The sequence below is a fragment of the Pan troglodytes genome, chromosome 10 (assembly GCF_028858775.2).
Source record: "Pan troglodytes isolate AG18354 chromosome 10, NHGRI_mPanTro3-v2.0_pri, whole genome shotgun sequence".
NCBI classification, from domain to species: Eukaryota; Metazoa; Chordata; class Mammalia; order Primates; family Hominidae; genus Pan; species Pan troglodytes.
In genome coordinates this window covers 29,836,739-29,862,584 of record NC_072408.2, presented here as the reverse complement: position 1 = coordinate 29,862,584, position 25,846 = coordinate 29,836,739, and the positions used below count along the sequence as shown (strand labels likewise).

Below are 25,846 nucleotides of genomic sequence, written 5' to 3'. Positions count from 1 at the left end.
TTTTGGAGGAGACGGGGTTTCACCCTGTTGACTGGGCTGGTCTCCGGCTCCTGACCTCGAGTGGTCTGCCCGCCTCGGCCTCCCAGGGTGCTGGGATTGCAGACGGAGTCTCGCTCACTCAGTGCTCAGTGTTGCCCAGGCTGGAGTGCAGTGGCGTGATCTCTGCTCGCTGCAACCTCCACCTTCCAGCCGCCTGCCTTGGCCTCCCAAAGTGCTAAGATTACAGCCTCTGCCTGGCCGCCACCCCGTCTGGGAACTGGGGAGCATCTCTGCCTGGCCGCCTATCGTCTGGGATGTGGGGAGCCCCTCTGCCCGGCTGCCCCATCTGGGAAGTGAGGAGCGCCTCTGCCCGGCCGCCCTTCGTCTGGGAGGTGGGGAGTGCCTCTGCCCGGCCGCCCCGTCTGGGAGGTGAGGGGCGTCTATGCCCGGCCACCCCGTCTGGGAGGTGAGGAGCGCCTCTGCCTGGCCACCCATCATCTGGGAGGTGAGGAGCACCTCTGCCCAGCCGCCACCCCTTCTGGGAAGTGAGATGCGCCTCTGCCCCGCCGGCCGCTCCGTCTGGGAAGTGAGGAGCGCCTCTGCCCAGCCGCCTGGTCTGGGAAGTGTACCCAACAGTTCCGAAGAGACAGCCACCATCAAGAATGGGCCATGATGATGATGGCGGTTTTGTCCTAAAGAAAAGGGGGAAATGTGGGGTAAAGAAAGAGAGATCAGATTGTTACCGTGTCTGTGTAGAAAGAAGTAGACATAGGAGACACCATTTTGTTCTGTACTAAGAAAAAGTCTTCTGCCTTGGGATGCTGTTAATCTATAACCTTACCCCCAAACCCGTGTTCTCTGAAACATGTGCTGTGTCAACTCAGGGTTAAATGGATTAAGGGTGGTGCAGATGTGCTTTGTTAAACAGATGCTTGAAGGCCACATGCTCGTTAAGAGTCATCACCACTCCCTCATCTCAAGTACCCAGGGACACAAACACGGCTGAAGGCCGCAGGGACCTCTGCCTAGGAAAACCAGAGACCTTTATTCACGTGTTTATCTGCTGACCTTCTCTCCACTACTATCCTATGACCCTGCCACATCCCCCTCTATGAGAAACACCCAAGAATGATCAATAAATACTAAAAAAAAAAAAAAAGAAGAAAAAAAAGAAACAAAACAAAACAAAACAAAAAAACACAAAATTAGCCAGGCGCAATGGCACATGCCTGTGGTCCCAGCTACTCTGGAGGCTGAGGCAGGAGAATCGCTTGAACTCTGGGGGCGGAGGTTGCAGTGAGCCGAGACCGCACCATTGCACTCCAGCCTGGGCAACAAAAGCGACACTCCGTCTCAAAAAAAAAAAAAAAAAAAAAAGAAAAGTAAAGAAAATAATATCCAACTCAGAGTGCCATAAGGACTAAATGAGCTAATAAATACCAAGAGCTTAATAAAAAAAAAAACTATCATTGCAAAATATAAATATCAATGGCAAAATTTGTGCTAATAATTTTAAATGATTTTTTATTTACTACATTAAATAGCAAATAAAAAACATCATGGCAAGTCAAGAGATTGCAAAAGAAACAAAAAAGCTTTAATATTTAAGTATCTTTAATAGGGCTTTTTCCTGCTTTTTGAACAAGAGGTCCAACATTTTTACTTCTTGCTGGGCCCCACAAATTATGTAGATGAAGCAATTCCTTTAGAAAATTGGCAGTATCTACCAAAGGTGAACATACACTGCAAGTTCTATGACTTGGCAGTTCTACTCCTAAGTAGAGTATGTGTCCAATAGAAATGCATGCACAAGTTTACAAAAGACATAACCAAGAATATACATAGCCACGTTATTCTTAATTGCTAAAAACTAGAAACAACTCAAATTGTCCACTATTGGAAAAAATGAATAAATTATATTCATATAATCACATACTTTATACAATTAAAATGAACAAATTGACATGTTCATGGATGTAGCTTACAAACATAATGCTAAGCAAAAGAAATCAAATGCAAAGAATATATAGAATAGCATAAAGAATAATGTAAAGCTGAAAAGCAAACAAAAGTAATCTATGGTCTTACATATCAGGAAACTGTTTATCTTTGGGGACGAGGAAGGCATAATCATCAGGAGGAGGTACTTAGAAGGAATTCCAGGATTTCAGTAATGTTCTGTTTCCTGGCTGATTACATAACTTTCACTTCTTGATAATGAGGCAAGCTGTTTATACTTAGGATTTGTGTATATTTTATACTTAAATTTTAAAAATTGTCGTAAAAAAGTGAAAAAGTATTTGCTCCTTCTCAGTTTAGATAAGAAAGCTATCTTATGAAAATAAAGCATTTACTTATAGACATGAAATCTAATAACTCAGTAATCTAATGCTTCTCTATTTCTTTTAAAGCTATAATTTCAAGGAAAGTGCTTTGTAAATAAAATCACTAATCCAAAGGAAATTTTATTGATTTTTAAAGACCTATCTGCATGCTTCCTCTTCCCTCTAACCATCTCTTCATCATTCTCACCTCCTTTTCATTTGTGTTTGCTCTCAAACCCCAAGCTAAAACATCTTCTGGACTATTCTCAAACTACAATTCTGTCCTTATTTCTGGATTGCCAGAAAACACAAAACGGTTTTGTTTTTGGCTTTTGGATATTAACCTACATTCAACATTAAAGGTCCTGGAGATGTGAGTTGCAATTATCTTTAAAATTGTTTTATCTTAAAAATTTTATTTACAGCTCAACTTTAGTGGCCAGATTAGTGGAGATTTGTAAGGCTCGTGGATTACTTAAAAAGAACAAGGGCATTTACAGCCAAATAAACTAGAACACATTGATGCTCTGGGAGGGTGGAGCATCTGGAAAGGGCATGGAAGCTGCGTCCTGGGTGCCCTTTCAGACCTTGCTGCCCTATCTCTTTATCTTGCTGTTCATTTGTGTCCTTTATAATAAAATGGTAATAATAAGCATAGCACTTTCTGGAATCCCGTGAATTGTTCTGGTGAGTTATCCAACTTGGAGGGAATCATGGGGACTCTCAAATTTGTATTTAGCTAGGCAGAGATTCAGATAGATTAGAGATACCTGAGTCTTGCAGCTGGCATCTGAAGTGGGGGCTGATTCATGGGACTAAGACCTTTACTTGTGGGGTCTGCATTAACTCTGGGTAGTTAGTGTTAGAAATTATGGACCTTGTCCTTAACTTGTGGAATCTGTCAGTAGTGTTAGAATTGGGATGAATTGCAGGACACCCAGTTGGTGTTGGAGAATTGTTGTCAGAACATAGCGTGTAAAGTAGTAACACGGTGCCTAGCAAATGGTGAGTGCTCACTAAATGGTAGTTGTAATTATTATTGGCTGAAGGCAAGGTCATCACTTCTTTCATTGATTAGACATTTATTGGGAAGTTACTCTGTGCCAAGCAGCATGCAAAGTACACAGAGATGACTGACTCCTCTGCTACACACCAATGCTCCACAAACCCACAGGAAAACAATACCAAAAAAAGAGTTCTGATGGAAAGTAGTACTGAATGTTATGGAACCTAGAAAGAAATGATTAACTCTGGGGAGATTATAAATGGTTTCATGGAGATTATAAAGTGTTTCAGTTACCTAGGGCTGCTGTAACCAGTTACCACAAAGAGTGACTTGAAACAACAGAAGTTTCTTCTCTCACGGTTCTGGAAGCCAGAGTTTGAAATCAAGATGTCTGTGTATGGTTTATTCCTTCTAAAGGCTCTGAGGAAGAATCCGTTCCACACCTCTCCCAGCTTCTGGTGGTTGCCAGCAATCTTTGGAGTTCCTTGGCTGTGGCTGCATCATTCCCATCTCTGCCTCAGTTGTTACATGGCCTTTTCCTCCTCTGTGTCTCCAAGTCCAAATTTCTCTCTTCTTATAAAGTCACTAGTCATTGAATTAGGGGCTACCCTAATCCAATATGAGCTTGTCTTAACTTGATTGCATTTGCAGCATCCCTATTTCCAATTAAGGTCACATTCAGAGGTACTCAGGATTAGGACTTAAACGTACATTTTGGGGGTAAACAATTCAACCTGCAACACAGAAATGGTGGCTTTTCAATTGAGTAATAAAGGATAAGTAGGGGTTCACCAGGTAAGAGATACTGCAAAACCTCAAACATGAACTAACAAACAAATTGGAAAAGACCCAGACACATATCAGAAATACTACAGAAGAACAAGATTTGGTGACTTATTAGATATAGGTACCTACTACGAGGTGCTCAGTAAATCCTTCTGAAGATAGTATTAATCAGTCAGTCAAAATTACTCAGAGTTACCTTGGCCCATGTGACCAGAAACAAGGAAGTTGATTTTCTAGGAAATATTCAGTTTGGGACATGATGATTTGAGATGAAAGCAAGAAATCCAAATGAAATTGTTTAATAAATGCAGGAGGTGAGAAGAGAATCTGCAGGGCAGGTTAGGGCTGATGACACAAACATCAAAGTAGTTGACTTAGAGATTGATAGATGAAGAATGAGATTATATGAAACCTCTAAGACAAAATAAGAAGATCAACAAATTCAGCCTATGGGTACATTATACAGGCCAGAAGAAGAGCTAGTTAAGAAAACAGAAGAAACAGTCAGTATGTAGGAAAAAAAAATACTGAGTATCATCATGGAGGACAAAAAAGGCAAAAATTCAAGAACGATGGTATGTAATGAGAGGGTAAATGTGAAATTGTCAGAATGAGTCTTGAGGACATTTGATCTGAAAAATTACTAGGATTTTTAAACCTAAATATGCTGAATATTTGTACATACAGACCTTTGTTGTTGTCTTCATTATAAAGGCACCAGATTACATCCAAGCTTTACTCTTCCATAAAATTTCAGAACAATGTAATAAATTCTGTACAAGAAGAACAAGAGGAACAATAACTGCTGTGAAAGACTGGAAGATGTGGATAATGAATGACCAAGTGTTGTTAGGATGTATACTCTGAAACCTGATGATGTAACATCATTTCTTGAAATTATGCACAGAGAGTTTGTTATGGACTGAATGTTTCTAACACCCCCCCAAGCCCTATCACCCAACCCAAATTCTTATGTGGAAGCCCAAACCCCTGGAGTGGCTGTATGTGGAGATGGGACATCTATGGAAGTAATTAAGGTTAAATAAGGTCATAAGGGTAGGGCCCTGATCCTATAGGATTAGTGTCTTTATATGAAATGTCTTCATAAGAAGAGACATCAGAGAGCTAGTTCACACTTGCCATATGCATGCATCAAGGAAAGACCTTGTGAGGGTGTAGCAAGAAGGGGGCCATCTACAAGCCAGAAGGAGAGCCTTCCCAGAAATTGGACCCTGCCAACACCTTGATTTTAGACTTCCAGTCTCCAGAACTGTGAGAAAATAAATGTTTGTTTTTTAGGCTATGCAGTCTGTGGGATTTTGTTATGGCAGCCTGAGCGGACTAAGATAGGGTTTATTTGGCAGATTTATTCAGTGACAAGGAAAAGAAAGTCAAATCTTTTTTTTTTTTTTTTTTCCAGACGGACTCTGGCTCTGTCACCCAGGCTAGAGTGCAGTGGCGCGAACTCGGCTCACTGCAACCTCCACCTCCCATGTTCAAGCGATTCTCCTGTCTCAGCCTCCCAAGTAGCTGGAATTACAGGTGTGTGCCATCATGCCTGGCCAATTTTTGTATTTTTAGTAGAGACAGGGTTTCACCATATTGGTCAGGCTGGTCTCAAACTCCTGACCTCAGGTGATCCACCTGCCTCAACCTCGCAAAGTGCTGAGATTATAGGCGTGAGCCACCACACCTGGACAGAAAGTCAAATCCTTCAGAGTGAAAATACACAAGATTTATGTTCATTATATGCCAAAGAAATTTTGGATATCTTAAATAATATTTTTATTGTATAAACATTTTTGTAAGTATTTTTCCAATAAATATTGCACCCAGAGTTCTTATGGCCAGCAGCAGTTGTGTCACTTGTAAACTGTAGGAGTTGGACTAGGACCTCTAAGTCGTTTTCCAGTCTCAAATTGTAAGCAATCTGAGTATTTTAATGAAAGAGAAAATGTTTAGCCATAATCTCAGATTTTTTTTTCCCACATGTCTGGGGTTCCTAGGGGTAAATAAATGTTTGCTTCAAAAACAAAACTTTAGGCTGGGCGCGGTGGCTTACGCCTGTAATCCCAGCACTTTGGGAGGCCAAGGCGGGCGGATCATGAGGTCAGGAGATTGAGACCATTCTGGCTAACATGGTGAAACCCCGTCTCTACTAAAAATACAAAAAAATTAGCCAGGCTTGGTGGCGGGCACCTGTAGTCCCAGCTACTTGGGAGGCTGAGGCAGGAGAATGGCGTAAGCCCGGGAGGTGGAGCTTGCAGTGAGCTGAGATGGCGCCACTGCACTCCAGCCTGGGCAACAGAGCAAGACTCTGTCTCAAAAAAAAAAAGAAAAGAAAAGAAAAAAAAACTTTAGCTAATATTGGAATTATAAAAAGCCCTTGGCTGAAAGTTATTCAAACATAAAAATCAGACTTTTAAAAGTCAGTGGTGACTAGGCAAATGTTATCATAGCAACATACCCTAAACTGAAAAATGCCATGAAAATGGTTTAGAAAGAAAACAATCAAATGAGATCAATCACAAAGTGTTGGAGGAAATTATTTTTTAGAGTTGAGGATTTTCTAATCACAGAGATGATACATAATAACTGTAGAAAGTTTTGAAAACACAAAAAGCTCAAGTAAGAAAATGAAGTACCGAATACTCTTTTCCTCCATCAATCCTAAGAGGATAATTGTTAAAATTTTAGTATATATCATGTTGTGACATAATCGATTTTTAGAAAAATGTTTTTCATGTATTAAATGGGAAAAGATTGAGTTATAAGAGAACACAAACCGAATGTTATTTTAAAATATTATATATTATCTGTGTATATAATATGTAAATATGTATATACACACACATGCATATAGAACTGGAGGAATAATGAGCACATGTTATTTTCTTTTCTTTCTTTCTTTTTTTTTTTTTAAACAAGGTCTCTCTCTGTTACCCAAGCTGGAGTGCAGTGGCATGATCACGGCTCACTGTAGCCTCAACCTCCTGGGCTCAAGCAATCCTCGCCCCTTAACGTCTGAAGTAGCTGGGACTACAGGCACACACCATCATGCTCAGCCAATTTTTGTATATATATTTTTTTTTTGTAGAGGCGGGGTTTCTCCACGTTGCCCAGGCTGGTCATGAACTCCTGTGCTCAAGTGATCCTCCCGGCTTAGCCTCTCAAATTGCTGGGATTAGAGATGTGAGCCATGGCTCCTGGCTACAGGTTATTTTCATGAGGTCATTGTGATGAAAGCCTAAGAAACATTCAATTCATTTTTTTAAATTACCAAGTAGCCAGGTGCAGTGGTTTATGCCTATAATCTCAGCACTTTGTGAGGCTAAGGTGGAAGGATTGCTTGAGCCCAGGAGTTTGAGACCAGCTTGAGCAACATAGCAAGACCCCCATCTCTACCAAAAAAAAAAAAAATGTAAATAAAATAAAATAACCAAGCAATGTGTACCACAAATGTCTTCACCCCATTCCTGATCTTTACTCTATCCTTGAACCCCAGTGTATATATAACTTTCTAGGGTAAGGTCGTAGGTTATAGGTAAGTGATGAAGCTCAAATATGGGATAGGTTCTTGATCTGTGTTTTGAAATTACTTCCCAAACCAGAAATATCCTCGGTCCCACAAGCTTGAGAGTCTTTTGAACATCCATGCCTAAGGGTGGCTGTAAAAATAGCTACTACCAAGATACTTGTCTCATGTATATTAAGAGCTGTTGTCTGCCTCACCTCATTTCTCCCTCACCTGTTTCTAGATTTCTGAGGATTTGTGCCTGTGCTTAGCTGGGGCTTGGCCACTGATATTACTGTGTATCTGTGCCATTGTCACCATGTCCTTCAGGATTTCCTTGGCATTTCCATTTGTTAGTCTTTGCAGTTCACTGCTCTCTTCTTTCCAGCTGGGATGAAAACACTTTATTCTTCTGGTATCCAAAACTTGGGGGCGGGGGATGTTGGAGAGGATCCCACAGCAAAGGGCTATGTCACATAGTGGAACAGTTTTGTGACTTAACCATAGTCCTCTCTTTTCCGGATAATATGTATGCTGGCATTGGGAAGGTAGGATGGGGTTGAAGTGTCTGGGTCTACATGGGTTCTAGTCCAGTTTCATGAACTTCTAGGACTTCAGACTGCTTCTGCCCATGCTGCCAGAATCATTCTTTCCCAACATTTATTTTATCTCAGGGTCTCAGCTGCCTCTCTCTGCAATCTGGTTTTCACATACATCTCACATCCCACCAGATATAGTGTATACATTTGAACTCCAGGTTTAGACAGGGATTAGTTTTCTTCCCATAGGTTTTGTAGGCGCTCAACAAACCAGAGAGTATTACCAAGTGCCCACTTAGTGCGTCAGCTAGGATGCGTTTGGCTTCAAATCACAAGATTCCTGGCTTAAAAAGGAAATTTATCTCATATAGTTATAAGACCACAAGTAGGACAGGCTCCAGGCATAGAATGAATGAACTGCTCAATGACATTAGCAAGGACTTGGTTTTTCCTCTCACTAGGTTTTTCCTGTCATGATTCCCAGGGCTTGTTTCATTCTAATATTGATGTCCATGTGGTTGCAAAACGGTTCCCTGCCATGACCAGAGCTGCTACATGTTCTTATTCTGATCCAGAAAAGATCTGAATGAAATATGATTCCCCAACTCATACATTATTGGACCAATTTCAATCATGTCTCAGCCCCAATCTGAGTGCATGGACCATGGCAATTTTAATTATGGGGGTCTGAGTAGACCTTAGCCATGTGGGAAGAGCATACCAGGCAAGGGAGTGGCAAGTGCAAAGGCTCCAATGTGGGGCTCTCTCTTGTGTGTTCAAAGACCAGCAAGGAGATACTGCGGCTAAAGCAGAATGAACAATGAATAAGGAAACAAAATCAGAGGGCAAAGCAGCAGAGTGGGAAGGGGAGAAAGAATGCAGATTATATAAAGAGTTTGACTTTTATTGACTGAAATTAGGAGCCATTGCTGGCTTCTGAACAAAGGAGAGACACAGATAGGATTTAAAAGAGTCAATCTCACTGCAGTGCTGGAAGCAAGAGTGGAAGCTATCCTTAGTTCAGAGGCTACTGTAACAATCCAGACAATATTTGATGGTGTCTCAAACCAGAATGGCAGCAGTGGAGGTGAGGAAAATTGATTAGACTCTAGACACATTTTGAATAGCCTTGACAGGATTTGCTGGTAGATTGAACATGGGGTCACACTGGTAGCTGCAAATGAGTAGAGGAGTCAAGGATGACTCCGTAGTTTTTAGTTCAAGCAACTGGAAGGGTGGAGTTGCCAGGGGAGCATTGTTTGGAGGGGGTGTGTGTGTGTGTGTTTTGAGACAGGGTCTCACTCTGTCACCTAGGCTAGAGTGCAGTGGCACAATCATGGCTCACTGCAGCTTTGGCTTCCTGGGATCAAGTGATCCTCCCACCTCAGCTTCCCAGGTAGCTGGGACTACAGGCGTGTAACATCACACCCAGCTACTAATAATTTATTATTATTATTATTATTATTATTATTATTTTGTAGAGACAGGGTTTTGCCATGTTGCCCAGGCTGGTCTTGAGCTTCTGGGCTCAAGCAGTTTGCCTGCCTCAGTCTCCCAAAGTGCTTGTATTACAGGCCTGAGCCACTGTACCCAGCTGGTGGAGTTGCTGTTAACCTAGACAGGGAGGAATGCAGGAAGAGTAGGTTTAAGAGGCATGATCAAGAATTCAATTTTGGACATGACTCTAGAATTTAAGAGAGAGGTCTGGACTAAAAACATAAATTTGGTAGTCTGTGGTATATAGATGTATATAGATGGTACCTAAAGCCTTGAAACTGATTAAGATCAGCAAGGCAGTGGGTGCAGATGGAGAAGAACCATGGATTGAGTCCTGGGGTGCTCCAACATTTAGAGTTCAGGGAGAAGAGGAGGAACAGCAAAGGAAGCTGTGGGGTGATCAATGAGGTAAGTGAAAAATATAAGAGAATGTGGTGTCCTAGAAGTCAAATGAAGAAAGTTTCCAAGGAGGGGGTGATCAACTGTATCAAAACTACCAATAGGTCAAGTAAGTGAGGACTGGAAATTAATTATTTTACGTAGCAATGATGTGGACATGTGTGACCCTGAAGAGAATAGTTTTAGTGGAGTAAAGTGGGAGGGGTGCTTCTAATTAGAGTTGGTTTAAGAGAAGATGGGAGGAGAACATTGGACACAGTGAGAATATTCAGCTTGACACTGCAAAGGGGAGCAAAGAATTGGGGCCAAAGACAGAAGGGGGAAGTGGCATCAAAAATTTTGGTTTGCATGGAATACTATGCAGCCATAAAAAATGATGAGTTCATGTCCTTTGTAGGGACATGGATGAAACTGGAAACCATTATTCTCAGCAAACTATCGCAAGGACAAAAAACCAAACACCACATGTTCTCACTCATAGGTGGGAATTGAACAATGAGAACACATGGACACAGGAAGGGGAACATCACACACCGGGGCCTGTTGTGGGGTGGGGGGAGTGGGGAGGGATAGCATTAGGAGATATACCTAATGCTAAATGATGAGTTAATGGGTGCAGCACACCAACATGGCACATGTATACGTATGTAACAAACCTGCACGTTGTGCACATGTACCCTAAAACTTAAAGTATAATAATAATAAAATTAAAAAAACTTTTTGGTTTAAGTTGAAAGAAACAACATCATATTTGTATGCTGATGGAATTGAGGTGGTAAAGAGTGAAAAACATCAGGTAACAGGGACCAGGGAAAGCATGTGCCCTTGATGCCTTTGAATTGGTAATAGGGATAGGATCCAGTGCACAAACGAAGTATAATGATTTACATAGGACCCTAGATAATTCATCCATGGAAAACAAGAAGAAAGAGTATGTTGGCACAGATGCTAGTAGATAGTTCGATGTAGTAGTGAGATTCCGTGGATGTTTTTTCCTGATGCATCAGTATTCTCAATAAATATTCTCAAGATAATTGGTGGAAGACAGGATGATGGGAGTTGAGAAAAAAGAAAGTATAGCATAGCTTTCAAGGAGACCAGAAGAATGCATGGGCTAAAGGTGCATAGTATGCTTGTCCAGTGGCATAAAGGACCCACTTGAGAGTCTTGGCCTTGATTTTAAATTGAGTTCAATTAACAGGATTTTGGTTTTCCACCCCGTTCCCCAGCTACACTCAGGTGCATGGGTGCGGAGCCAACTTAGAAAATTGGATTTAATCAGGATTGCAAACTTGCCAAGAGAGCTCAACAAAGTGAGAGAGGAGCAAGGGAATGTAGAGCATATGCAAAGGAGTGAATAAAATAATTGACCACAGACTTAATGGATAAGCAGAAAAGTGAGGATGTCAAGAAGGTGGAGCCAGAAAAGAGGCAGCAAGATTTTGGATTGGATATCTGGTGAAGGGACAGGATTGTTGGGGTCAGAGTACTAGAGGGAATGTGCTAGAAAGACAGGAGGTATGATCAGATAGTGGATTCATGAAAGAAATTATAGATGGGATGCAGCTATTGATAATGACAAATTCTAGGGGACGCTCATGGGAGTGAGTGTCTGAAATGGAGCATTGGGTGGAGTACAATGTCACCAGAGAAGAGGAGTCAAGGAAATGAGAGGCCAGGGCATTGGAAAGATCACCATCTATTCTACATATATATATATGTGTGTGTGTGTGTGTCTGTGTGTGTGTTTTAATTTTGTTTCATCAACTTTTATTAAGTTCTAGGGTACATGTGCAGGATGTGCAGTTTGTTACATAGGTAAACATGTGCCATTGTGGTTTGCTGCACAGATGATCCCACCACCTAGGTATTAAGCCCGGCATCTATTAGCTATTGCTTCTGATTCACTGCCTCCCCCACCCCCTCCCCTGACAGGCCCCAGTATGCATTGTTCCCCACCAAGTGTCCATGTGTTCTCATGGTTCAGCTCCCACTTATAAGTGAGAACATGCAGTATTTGATTTTCTGTTCCTGTGTTAGTTTGCTGAGGATAATGGCCTCCAGCTCCATCCCTGTCCCTGCAAAGGACATGATCTCATTCCTTTTTAGGGCTGCATAGTATTCCATGGTGTATACATACCACGTTTTCTTTATCCAGTCTATCATTGATGGGCATTTGGCTTGATTCCATGTCTTTGCTATTGTGAATAGTTATTCTACATATATTTTAAATCACTGAGAACTAAGACAGGATTAGTACTGGAGAGAGCAACAATGAGCCAGGAGCTAGAGAGTCTAAAAACGAGGAGAAGGAATTGGAGTCGGGGAGATCAGCAGTTGATAGCAACCATGATGATACAACCTGATGATATAAAAATCAAAACTCAAGACAGTTTTAGGAATAGGAAGGGAACATGGTCTGAGAACAACTGCCAACACTGAAAATACAGGAAATTTCACATACTCTAGCTTTCACTTAGGATCCTTGCTTCTTGGTAAATTACAAGATCTGGTAAAGCAGGCCTTTCTGATTGCTTCCCTCATCTGCAGTGATTTCCTGTTTCCTCTGAGTGAGTTTGCCTCCCTGGAGTAGCAATTCAAAAGCTACCAAATAATTAATGGCCTTTTGCCTCTGTTGCTCAGCATGTTCAGGTAGTCCCTTTAAGAGATGTATAGAGGGCCGGGTGTGGTGGCTTATGCCTGTAATCCCAGAACCTTGGGAGGCCTAGGGAGGTGGATCACTTGAGCCCAGGAGTTTGAGACCAGATTGAGCAACATGGGAAAACCCCGTCTCTACAAAAACTACAAAGGTTAGCCAGGCATGGTGGCATGCACCTGTAGTCCCAGCTGCACTGGAGGCTGAGGTGGGAGGATGGCTTGAGCCCAGGGGGTGGAGGTTGCAGTGAGCCGAGATCGCACCACTGCACCCCAACCTGGGCGATCAGAGCGACTAAAAAAAAAAAAAATAAGAAAGAAAGGAGGGAAGGAAGAAAGGAAGGAAGGAAGGTAGGTAGGTGTATAGTGTGTACAGATTGACAATAAAACCTTGAACAACGGGATATTGAAATTCTTGCCCACACAGTATGGGCTTTGCCAGTTTTTAGATACATTTTTATGGAGTATTTTCACTGACAAGACCATTCAGGTAGGGGCATGAAATGATAGTGTTTCATCACTCGTGATCTCTAGGGGCAGCTATTCCAAAGACTACAATCTGAGAGGTTTCAAAACACCTCTGGTGTTTTCACTTGATGGCCACTGCCCACTCTTCCAGTCACTAAGGCTGAGATTTTTCTCACCACTTTCAAAACAACTTTTTGTCACTGGTAGCATGCCTCATGTGACCTAGAAGATTTTGAAACAACAATTTTGCTTAAACTCCGTGAAGATTTCAAAACAATAATTTTACTTAAACTCCATGTTGAAGGCAAAAAGGAAGATTGTGTGAAGCACTTTGAGGAAGGAAAAAGTGATGGAACGATATTTCATCAAGGAAGCCCATGAGGAAGAAAATTTATTAAAACCAAGTAGGTGTATGGAGGAGAGGCCGCCTCGTGAAGAAAACGAACATAATTTTACTCTGATTTGGTGTCTTTTCTGTTTTTCTGTTGTTGGTATCTACACTCATCTTTTCCAATAATAATCCCATATATGCACATTTTTATCTGTTTAAATTCAGTAAAAGTTGGGAGGAAAATGTGTCAAAACATTTAGAGTGTGATGGGCTGAGTGGGGTTGTGAGTGATTATCTTCTTTTTTCAGTTTTTTTTCTGGGTTTTCCACGTGTTCCTCGATGAACATGGATAGCTTTTCTGACAGGATAAAAAAGAAGTAGTCCGGGGACAGTGGCTAACACCCTGAATCTCAGCACTTTGGGAAGCCGGAGGTGGGAGGATCGCTTGAGGCCAGGAGTTTGAAACCAGCCTGGGCAGCATAACGACACTCCCTCTCTACGAAAAACGAAAAAAAATAATTAGCCGGACCTGGTGGCGTGCGTCTGTGGTCCCAGCTACTCGGGAGGCTGAGGTGGGAGGATCGCTTGAGCCCAATAGGTGGAGGCTCCGTGAGCTGAGATAGTGCCACTGCGCTCCTGCCTGGGCGACAGAGTGAGAACCTGACTCAAAACAAAGAAAAAAGGAAGAAAAGAAAGGAAGGGAAGAAGGAAGGAAGGGAGAAGTTTTCAAAAATAAACTTTTGTAAGAAGTAATGACACCTCTAGCCGTCCACACCAGGAGACCGCCTAGCCGTGGGGCACGGTGGGCTCCTGGGAGCTCTGAGCTCTGGGCTTTCTCCAGTTCTCACTCTGCTTGTCTCGGCAGCTCCGTCCCCACCGCAGAGGTGTGAAGGGGCGCAAAGCCAGAGAAGGGAGAACCCGGGTCGGGTAACCCCCAGGCCTGGCCAGGCGGACGCAGGGGCATCTCGGGCGAGGCGCGCCTTGCGTCACGTGGGCACCGCCCCTGCAGTGACCGGAGAACGGCGTGTTCCTAGGGCTCTGCTGCCGTCGTGGAAGCAGGATTTCCGCGGTTGTGTAACGGCCTGTCGCAGGCGTGCAGGGACCTGGGCTCCGCCTCGTCCCCGGGGCTCGGGCAACCGAGCCATGGCGGGGAACTGTGGGGCCCGCGGCGCGCTGTCGGCGCACACGCTGCTGTTCGACCTGCCGCCCGCGCTGCTCGGAGAGCTCTGCGCGGTTCTGGACAGCTGCGACGGCGCGCTGGGCTGGCGCGGCCTGGGTGAGTCGGCGGGGACCGGCCGGGGGCGGCGGGGGAGCCCAGCGCGCCGCGGGGCCCGCTCGGCGTCGCCCTGCATGGCTGGGGTCCCTCGCGGGGCTGGCGCGGCCTCCGGGAGGTTCCCGCCAGGGAGCCGGCCCCTTCCTTTCCTGGGGAGGATGCAGAGACTCCCTGAGACCCAGATGCCTTCCCTCCCTTCTCTTTCAAAGAATTTTGGGTATCGCTGCAATGTCAAGGGAGCCGAGGCCTGGGAAAGACAGATAACCAGCGTGAAAGCATCTTCTGTTCGTCCGCGATGCCACCCTCACTGGGTTCGCAATGTATGATGTCTTCTGGTCCTTGCAAAATCACCCCAGAACATCATTTTAGTATTGAGACATTTTTAGAACTTTGAGATATTTATCCTTTGGTGTTTTCAATGCATCCCTAAGCCCCTAACTTAATTACAAGTGAAATGCTAAAGTAAACTACGGTTTGCAATGAACGCGGCTCCTAATTTTCTTAATTAAATCTTATTTACCCAATTTCGTTGAATGAAGGTTTATGCTAAAGAGTGGCTTTTTATTTTAATCTAAAAAAATGGCTTCAGAACTGTATTTTGTGCAGACATTGGAAAGTTGAGCAACTGCCTGCTGGAAGTGTTGAGTGTAGCCAGAGATAATTCGGACAAAAATCTTTGTTGTGTTAAGTACAGGCATTTTTGGTTAGATTTGATATTCCACAATGTCATGTTTAATGTTTATTGAAAAGAATCATGATTATGTCAAAATAGCTTTAATGGTCTGAAATAGGATTTTTCTTACCAGGACTAGCAGAAGACCTAAGAGGAGAGTTTTCTTTGTTACTGATGAACAGTATGGTCACAGTCTTTGAATTGTAGCAATGGGCTTCTGGTTATACAAAAAATGTTTATATATTTTAAGCTCTGTAATTTTAAGTTATGGCCCTTAAGAAAAAAAAAAGTCTGATTTCTAGAAAACGAGATTTCCAGTGTGCATTTGAGGGATTTTGAGGGATAAGGTCACTTCTCCATCAGATCTTTTTGAGATGGATTTTGGCGTGGACAGTATTTATACCCGTTGATTTCCTAGAGTTACTGACTTTGAGAAAGAAAAGTGTTTTTAGTCCAGTTTAATGTTGGTGAATGGGGCCAGGTGGGTGTGGTAAATTAGTGAGGCAGATTATTCTCTCTCTTTCTGTTGATAGCATTGAAATCCAGATATTCATGCTTTACATGGCTTGTCTCATATAACTTCTCCAATTACTCTGTGAGTCATTATCATCGCCAGTGTTTTTTTAACAGGTCAGGAAACTGTGGTACAAATTGGTTAAGTAACTTGTTCAGGTTCACCAGCTGGAAGTGGAAGAGCCAGGATCTGAACCATGGTAGTCTGGATCCAAGGCTTATGTCCTTAACCCCAGCCACTCTACACTTCTCCCCTTACTGCTGTGTTCTTTCTGGCCACATCTAACAGCCTCCCTAAAGTACAGACATTTCTGGCATCAAAGAACAATTCAGTGATCCATTTCAAGCATGCAGCCCTATTTTCCTAGTGGTGAAAATGAATGAGGACCCCCCAAATGAGAACAAACAAAAGCTATTTTTTCAAAGCAAGGGAGCCAGCCACCATTGCTTGTGTTTGGCAGAAACTCAAAAGCAGACAGAGGATGGAGGAGGGTGGGAGAAGAAGGCTTCAGCTATGTCCTGATTGGAGGCTGTTGATATGGGGAAGCTGTAGTTGAGCTACCTAAAGGGGGTATTTTGTGTGTTTGTTTAGGGGTACATAATTGGCTTTCTCTGGTTGGCCCTAAGTTGGAAGTAGGAGCAAAAATTGAGGAAGTGGTCAGTAATTATTCAAGTCCTGGCCATTTGGGACAGGTTGCTACAGGGGTTCTTGTTTGGCTGCCTGGGCTAGTTGCTACAGTTTAACCCAGTTACTGATAGTTTAACTTGTTAGATACTGTAGACAGTAGGTTGGTTTCTTGGACTGGTTGATGTACATTGCCTGCAGAGTTCTATTTTTATATATAAGCTGGCCGTTGTCCCTTGGTGTATTCATTCTCTCCCAGGGAAAGGGTCTAAAATGTTTACTCCATGATACTTCAGCTGTAATTCATTGTGCAGGTGGTCATGCCTACTGACTGCCTGGACTACTGAGCTGGCCCTGACCAGGTGCTGCACAAGTTCTTGGCTCAGCAAGAAGGCAAGGCTAGCCCAGTTCAGGGTGTTGAGGCAACTGCCTGTGCTAAACATGCCGAGTTTTCCTGTGGGCACAGCGAAGGGAGAAAGAGGGGAAGAGGTGCAGGTAGGGAAAACTTGACCTTCGAGAGGGGAAGGAGAGTGACAGAGGACTGAATCAAAGAGGCAGTCCTTTGTATGCTCAGGACAGCTGACAGCCCAAGCTTAAATGTAGAAAACAACTGTAATATACTAAGTAAAGCTCTCTCGAGCCGATCATGATTCTTGATGACGGTGAGTGTCAGGTTATGTTTACAAAGGCAGCTCATATAGCAGCCTATATGATATGACCAGTGTGTGCAGGATAAGGTAAGCCAATCATTCACAAATACAAATCACCTATGCAGTCTTTTAAATACACAGATGCAGGTCCCACTCCTAGAGCTGCTGATTCAGTAAGTCTGGGTTGAGGGTTCCCCTTCTTTCATTTTTTGTCAAACCCCAGGAGTGAGTCTGATGCACAACCTGATTGATAAGCCATTGCTTAGGCCAAATTCTCTTTTTTAATAGTGTCTTCATATAACAGATATTTTACTACATTCTTTCATTACTTCATTTAATTACTTTTATTTTTAAACATATTCTACATAGTACTCTTCAAATCACTTTTGTCAAGTATTGTTATTAAAAATAATGTAATCACAAGATAATATATTCTGTGGTTATCATTGATGACTTTATGGCTTTTAGTGAAAGCAAGAGCCCAAAAGCCCAAATGAAATATGTTGTTTACGTTACAGACATGATAAGGTAGTACATACAGAACCTCTGGAGACAACTCATCTGATTACATTACCATAGATTGGTATTTAAATTAAATTATTTGGAGCAGCTGACACCGTAAAACCTCTCAACACTTACGATGTACTGAGAAACGCTTTTTGCAAATGATATATAATAGGCTGTATTCAATTTTCTTCCTCTCAAGAAAGAAAAGGGAAATTATTATATAAATCATTAATAATTACTTTAAAAATTAAATGTAAAATCACATTAAGTGTGCGTTTGTATATTCAATAAAGATTCAAAATAATAGTAGTAATAATAATAAAGCTACCTCCTGTCAAGGCTTACTATTGGCCAGTGTGGTAAGCATTTTACATGGATTATCTCATTTACTTATCACAACAGTTCTATCAGGTAGACACTCTTCCTATTTCCATTTTATAGATAGGTGAACTGATTCTCAGAGAATTTAAGTAACTTGCCTTGAGTCACAGTCTTCTAAATGGCACACTAAGATTCTAACCAGATGATCAGACTGCATATTCTATGTTCTTTTTTTTCTTTTCTTTTCTTTCTAAATTTTAAATAGATGTGTTTTTTTATGTTATTATTATCTTTTTTTTTAGATGGAGTTTCGCTCTTGTTGCCTAGGCTGGAGTGCAATGGCGCAATCTCAGTTTACCGCAACCTCCGCCTCCCGGGTTCAAATGATTCTCCTATCTCAGCCTCCCGAGTAGCTGGGATTACAGGCATGCACCACCATGCCCGGCTTAATTTTTTTTTGTATTTTTAGTAGAGACAGGGTTTCTCCATGTTGGTCAGGCTGGTCTTGAACTCCCGACCTCAGGTGATCTGCCTGCCTCAGCCTCCTAAAGTGCTGGGATTACAGGCGTGAGCCACCGCGCCTGGCCTAGATGTATTTTTTTAAGAACAGTTTTAAATTTATGGAAAAGTTTAGCAGATAGTAGGAAGAGTTCATGGATACTCTACATCCTTCGTACGCTCCGCACCCAGTTTCCCATTATTAACATCTTGCATGAGTGTGCTGCATTCATTACAATATTGACACATTATTATTAACTAAAGTCCATGCTTTATTCAGACTTCCTTTGCTTTTACCCGATGTCCTTTCTCTGTTCCAGGATCCCATTCAGGATACCACATTACATTTATTTGTCGTATCCTCTGGCTCTTCTTGGCTGTGATGGTTTCTCAGACTTTCCTTGTTTTTGATGACTTTGACAGTTTTGAGGAATATTGGTTGGAACTTATCCACTATTTTGTAGACTGTTCCTCAACTGCGATTTGTCTGATGTTTTTCTCATGATCAGACTGAGGTTATGGATTTGGGGGAGGAAAACCATAAAGTACTGACCTGTATCCAGGGTCGGTACTATTTACAGGAGTTATCACTGCTTATGTTAACCATGGCTGAGATGGCGTCTGTCAGATATCTGCCCTGTAAAATTACTTCACTTCCCTCTCTTTCTGTTTCTTACTTTTTGGAAGGAAGTCACCATATGCAGTAGAGCCTGCTTTTTTTGTGTTGCTGTTGTTGTTTTGGAGATGGGATCTCACTCTGTCATCCAGGGTGAAGTGCAGTGGCACAATCACAACTCACTGCAGCCTCGACCTCCCAGGCTCAAGTGATACTTCCCACCTCAGACTCCCAAATAGCTGGGACTGCAGGCACATGCCACCACACCTGGCGAAGTTTTTGTATGGATGGGGCCAGGCTGGTCTCAAACTCCTGGGCTCTAGCAATCCTCCTGCTTCAGCATCCCAAAGTGCTGGGATTACAGATGTGAGCCACCGCTCCCAGGTAAGCCTGGTTTTTTGACCACTGTGTTATTTCTGTCACAAGTTAGTTAGACAATGTTATGTCTAGCTCTCACTTCTCTAAGCTAACACCCCACTGCTCTGTTCCTCTTTATGGTAAAATTCCTCAAAAGGGCTATTTATACTCCAGGTCCTCCATTCTTCCTTGAACCCCTCCAGTCAGGGTTTCACCTCCCACCGCTCCATTGAAAGTCCTGTCATCTGAAGTCACTACAGCTAAATCCAATGGTTGGTTCAAAGTTTTGATCTTATTTGATATAGTTGATCACTCCTTTCTCCTTTCTTCTTGAAGTGCTTTCTCCGCTCTAGAACATTACATGCCCCTGCCGGACGCGGTGGTTCACGCCTGTAATCCCAGCACTTTGGGAGGCTGAGGCGGGTGGATTGCTTGTGGTCAGGAGTCCGAGACCAGCCTGGACAACATGGTGAAACCCCGTCTCTACTAAAAATGCAAAAGATTAGCTGGGCGTGGTGGTGGGTGCCTGTAATCTCAGCTACTTGGGAGGCTGAGGCAGGAGAATCCCTTGAACCTGGGAGGCCAAGGTTGCAGTGAGCCGGGATCACACCACCGTACTCCAGCCTTGGCGACAGAGCGAGACTCCTCTCAAAAAAAAAAAAAAAAAAAAAAAAAAAATTACATGCTCCTTAATTTCTTCTCTTCTTACAGATTTATCTCAATGTCTTAGAGTGCTCCTGGGCTTAGTCCATGGACCTTGTCTCTTCTGTTTATCTGCTAAATTCACATAAATTCAATCTGTATACTACTCCCAAATTTCTAGCCCAAGTCTCCCTCTGGAATGTCATCTTCATCCATCTATTTGCCTATTTGACAGACATCTCCAACTTAACAGCTCAGAAATGCTCCCCCAGCCCTCCCAAAGTTTTCCCATCTCAGTAATGGCAGTTCCATTCTTCATTTGTTCAGGCCAAATATATTAGCCTTTTGTGACTTGTCACTTTCTCTCACAAACCACATCCTATCTCTCAGTAAATGATGCTGCTGACTGTGCCTTCAGGATCTGTCTAATAATCTGACCATTTCCTACCACTGCCACCATAGCCATCTTGGCACCAACCACCATCAGTTCCCACCTCTACTATTTTAGCAGTTGGCTGACTGGGCTCAGACTCCCTGCTACTGCCCTTGACCTCCTTGAGTGTCTTTTCAGCCCAGCAGTTGGCAAGCCTGTGATGCCTGTAAAGCATATGCTATCATTGCCCTATTCAGAACCCTCTGGCGGCTTCCCAGGCCAGTCAGAGCAAACCCTGAAGTCCTGTGTGGCTTTTCTCACTTTCTTCTCCCTCTTGTTTGCTTGACTCCAACCACATTAGCCTCCTTGTTCCTTGAACACGCAAGGAACATTCTTCCTGCCAGTAACTTGTAGGCTTGCTTCTTCACTTCCTTCATGTTTTTGTTTAACTATTACCTACTCTGACCACTCTTTTGTTTTGTTTTGTTTTTTAAGACGGAGTTTCGCTTTTGTTGCACAGCCTGGAGTGCAATGGTGCAATCTTGGCTCTCTGCAACCTCCACCTCCCGGGTTCAAGAGATTCTCCTGCCTCAGCATCCCGAGTGGGATTACAGGCACCTACCACAACACCAGGCTAATTTTTTGTATTTTTAGTAGAGACGGGGTTTAACTATGTGGGCCAGGCTGGTCTCGAACTTCTGGCCTTAGGTGATCCACCCACCTCGGCCTCCCAAAGTGCTGGGATTACAGGTGTGAGCCACCACACCTGGCCGTGGCCACTCTTTTAAAACTGACACCCCCCCACCACTCTCTTATGCCTCTTTTCCACTTTATTTTTCTCTATATCATTTATCACCTCTCACATACTTCATGTATGTAAGTATCTCTATGTATATATAAAATAAACTATATATATATGTAAACATATATATGTTTATTTGTTTATTCTTCATCTAGAAATAAGCTTCAAGGGAGCAGGGATATTTCCTTCCTTTGTTTCCTGCTGACTCTCTTAGCATCGAAAATTGTACTTGGCACAGAGCAGGCACTCAGTAAATATGTACGTTCTGAATAAATTAATGAATCAACAAATGTCTATTAAAAACCTTGTTGTGTTGTCTATTAAAAACCTTGTTGGGCAGAATCTTTGATAAAGCACTGTAAATACAATGTCCTAGTCCTTGCTTGTAAGAATTTTCCAATTTAGTGTAGACAACAGACCTATAAAAGTTTAACAAGGGAAGAATGTGTGGGGAAATAGTATTGATATTCACCTGGGAATGAAATTACATAGCTTCTGACTGAAACCTTGGTGTTGAGGGTGAATTATCTCCCAGAGGTAGTTAATGTTGGGTTCTTACCTGTGTCTAGGATTAAGAGAGCAGGACAGACAGAGGGGCACCTGAGAAGTCACACACAGCCCTCCGCAGTTATGAGTCCTACTCAGGCAAGGGGTAAAACATACACATGAGCTTAAGTATGAATAAGAACTATTTCTTATAAAATATATTAACTAGTAAGTGTTAATGCTTACAGTCTGGTATGACGAATAGATCTAACTTGTAATTTTGACTTTTGTTTTACTCTTTTGGAATTAAAAGTATCTTTAACCTTAAAAGTTCTTTTAAAAAATTGTCTAATTTTTTGCATGCTTTGTAGAAAGAAAGAGACATCTTTCCTTTTTCCCTTACAGTGTCTAAAAACAAGCTTTGTGAGAATGGAGTCTTAATTTTGCAGGGGTTTTGGCATGTGGTTGTATGCAAATACAAAGATTCCAAACTCGGATGTGTTGCATTATTTGAAAAAAACCCCTTCAGAGACATATTTGCATATGGAGACGTGATTTCTGCAACTGAAAACAGTCAGTCCTGCACTCTCAAAACAGCCTTCAAGGACCTTTGAGCATCTGATTTCTGAACTTCTTAGGTTGACTTTTTGGCTTATGTGACTCCAATACGACTTTCAACAAAGATTTGTGTTCCAAAAAATGGTTTTAAACAATGCTTAACTAACAGCATGTTTTTCTTAATTTGTATTTTCAGTTTAGAATGCTTTTAACTTTATCAACATAATTAGTCATTGAGAACTTTTCTCTGTATTTTTATTTGATATGTACTGCGAGTAAACAAAGTCCTATATTCTGAAAGGGGACAAGTAAGGGAGAGTTGAAGAAAATGATAAATATTGAAGAATGTAATTAACATGTTGAGAGTTTGCATTCCTGTTGTATCAGATTGGAGCTATTTTATAGAATTGGATCTAAATGAAGTATACATTTTATGGATGCTAAAAATACTCTTTAGCAATGTTTCTATTCAGAATGCATCATCATTAGAGAAAAGCTATTAAGGTTGCATTGTGAATCACCAGTTGGAAAAAGAGAAAACATATTTCATTTCCAGTCTGGAAGCAATCCATGCATGCAGGCAGTATTCATTTTAACAGTCTGGATCAGTTTTTTACCATGAACTTCTGCTATTAGAAAAAATGCCTTTGTCTAATCTAGCTTTCCTTAGATGTGGTGCAAACTCAGAACTATATGCCCCGGTCAATGTTAGAGAACTTAAAACCCCAGCTCATTTGGCATCTATTCATTCATATTCCAGCTGAATCTCAGAAATGTGCTTAAGGGAAAGCATCTGATATTAGCAGTTTCTCAGCCAAGTCACAGGACGGGACAGCCCAGAGTCATGGCCTGCTGCACTTTTAAAAGGGAAATTCAGGAATCAAAAAAAAACAAACAGAGAATGGAATTTATGGAAAGTATGGAATGAAAAGCTGACATTCCCTGGGACTTGAAATGTTAACTCTGGATTTCCTTAATAGCTATAAACTGTGCCTTTCCTACTGTGGCAATTGTTGTGAGCTAGAACATGTTTATACCTTTTTATGTATAAATATTTTATCTGAGACTCCTGCTACTATTGCCACCCGATGCATCTTCCAAAAGGTAAAGCTTCCATCTTTGCATCACCTTCTCAGAAATCTGAATTGGTCCCATTGCTTTCAGAATGAAGTTAAGTTCATATGCTAACACTCAGGGCCTCTGTCTGTCAATCAGCAAAAATATATTGAACGTGTACTATGTGGCTAAGCATGTTTCTGCAGATACAAGGTAACATGGAGACCTCATGGAGCTTGTTCACCTTTTCTTTAACGTGAACACTCTGCTCCAAGCATTCTGGCCTTCCCTCTGCCCTCTTGTGTCGTCTTCACTGTTTCTGGAACAATTCCCCATTTGACATACCCTTTTCTATTCCTTTAGCCTAGTTAAACCTTGCCCCACGGCACGACACTTCTATTGCAAAGCTAGGTGGTATTTGGTTACCCTTCCTTTCCTTTCCTGGCTGTGGTAGTCCACAAAAGCATTTTCTCCCTTCAGTCTTGTTAAATTATGTGCATATGTCTTATCCCAAAGTTTCAAAGGGTAGCAGGAACGATTTTAGTTTACAAAAGAAAAATGAAGAAGTCTATTATTTAAATATTCATTACTATGAATTTATATGATACAGGATGCCTAATACTATGTAAATATTAGTCAATTAATTTTCTTTTCCTTCTCCTTTTTTTTTTTTTTTGTTTTTTTTTGTTTTTTGGAGGCAGAGTCTCACTCTGTCACCCAGGCTGGACTGCAGTGGTGCAATCTTGGCTCACTGTAGCTTCAACCTCCTGGGCTCAAGCTATCCTCCCACCTCAGCCACCGAGTAGTTAGGACTATAGATGCATGCACACCACCAAGCCTGGCTAATTTTTAAATTTTTTGTAGAGATGGGGTTTTGCCATGTTGCCCAGACTGGTCTTAAACTCCTGGGCTCAAGCGATGCTCTTGCCTTAGCCTCCCAAAGTGCTGGGATTACAGGCGTGAGCCACTGCACCCAGCCTCGATTAATGTTCTAATAGAAAATGTGGAAACCTAAACTTTCCCTTTGCTGAAATTTGATATTTAGAGTTCTCTTGTTGGAATGTTCATTTTGAGAGTGGGAAGTGTTTTAAAGATAAGAAGTGTTATAATTAATTAACAGGCCAGGGAAGAGCAAGAAGATTTATTATATGTATTAGATGGGACTACAGGAACATTTGTTATTAAGAAGTTTGAGATTGTTCAGTGAGGCTGTGTTTTGCCTGGAGTTGTGTCATAGGTCGATGGCAGTGCCACCACTAAATACATGTGTTCCTGTACTCACCCAGAGGCCCACGGGAATGCTCTGTTTTCACTAAGAACTTTTTTCCTTGGAAAGCAGGATAGTCTGCGGGGCTCAGACTCATTCATTTGTCTTGTTTTCAATCTGAAACTGTAGTGATTATTTTTTCCTCCCCAGGATAGTGTACTCTATCCAATACTTCTTTAAGAATTGGCCTCTCTTTGGAAGTACTCAGTTTTAGACATGGCATAGCTCAGGCTCCAGAAGCCACCCCTCCAGAAAGCCTTCCCTGCTGTTCTCATCTTTAGTTAGAGGCCTGTCTTCATGCTCAACCCACACTTAGTGCATACAATTACTGTATTGCTGGCATATAGCAGATACTCAACAAATGTTTGAACTACACTGATTTGCAGTATTTCTCTTAAGAGTTTTTAGAAATAGCTAAATAAAGTGTTTATAAAAAATGTGCCTCAATGATATAGGCAGATTACCTCATCAGAAAGAAATATATTAAAATAACATTACTATATTTGGCTAATATTTTTGCTTTTTAAAGGCTTCCTTTTAAAAATGATAAGCTATCTAAAACATATATTGGCATTTGGATAGTCTTTGCCTCTGTGAATCATCATCTCTTCAAAGAGATGAGGAATGAATATATTCTTGCCAGAACTTGAAATATGGAGGAAGGGCAAAGACATTCTAACTCAATGATGTCAGACATTTTATTCTAGTTATTTTTCTTTCCTTACAGCCTAAACATGCATTCAAATAGAACATCTCAACTTTATCTTCCCTTGTTTGATATGTAATTGCAAATGCTGCCACTCTATTTAACTCTGTTCTGGTACAAGTTGTAACAGAGTAACAAAATTCAAGATATGACCTTGTGTATATCAGTCAGGATAAACTAAGTTATGCTGCAGTAACAAGCAGCACCAAAAATCTCAGTGGTTTAACATAGCAGAGGTTTACTTTTTGCTCCCAGGAAGAACACTGAGAGTCCAGCAAACTCTCCTCCAGGTAGTGACTCAGCATTTCAGGCTGCTTTGATCTTGAGGCAGCCCCCTGTCAACACGTAGTGAATTCTGCCCTGGTTCTTCAGTGTTTCTGGCTGGAAGAGACACAGAGGCATGCCTAACCTGAAAGGGCAGGGAA

The 25,846-nt window shown here is 42.0% G+C and overlaps 1 protein-coding gene across 7 annotated transcripts in view; it reads left to right on the top strand.

The window, feature by feature from the left end:
* Positions 1-25,846, top strand: part of IRAK3 (interleukin 1 receptor associated kinase 3) — a 120,620-nt gene that overhangs the window by 41,919 nt on the left and 52,855 nt on the right. The window contains exons 1-2 of one of the 7 annotated variants that reach the window (XM_063786389.1): positions 14,491-14,774; positions 19,250-19,558. The exons of 1 other annotated variant lie outside the window; for it this stretch is intronic. Coding sequence is in view for 4 of the 6 variants with exons in the window: in XM_522458.9 (XP_522458.5) it covers positions 14,642-14,774 (133 nt within the window). In the remaining 2 variants the exon portion in view is untranslated. Of the gene's footprint in view, positions 1-14,274; positions 14,775-19,249; positions 19,559-22,239; positions 23,497-25,846 lie in introns of those variants that run through there. 5 more of the 7 variants (XM_016923078.4, XM_522458.9, XM_063786387.1 and 2 more) reach the window with 5 other exon arrangements.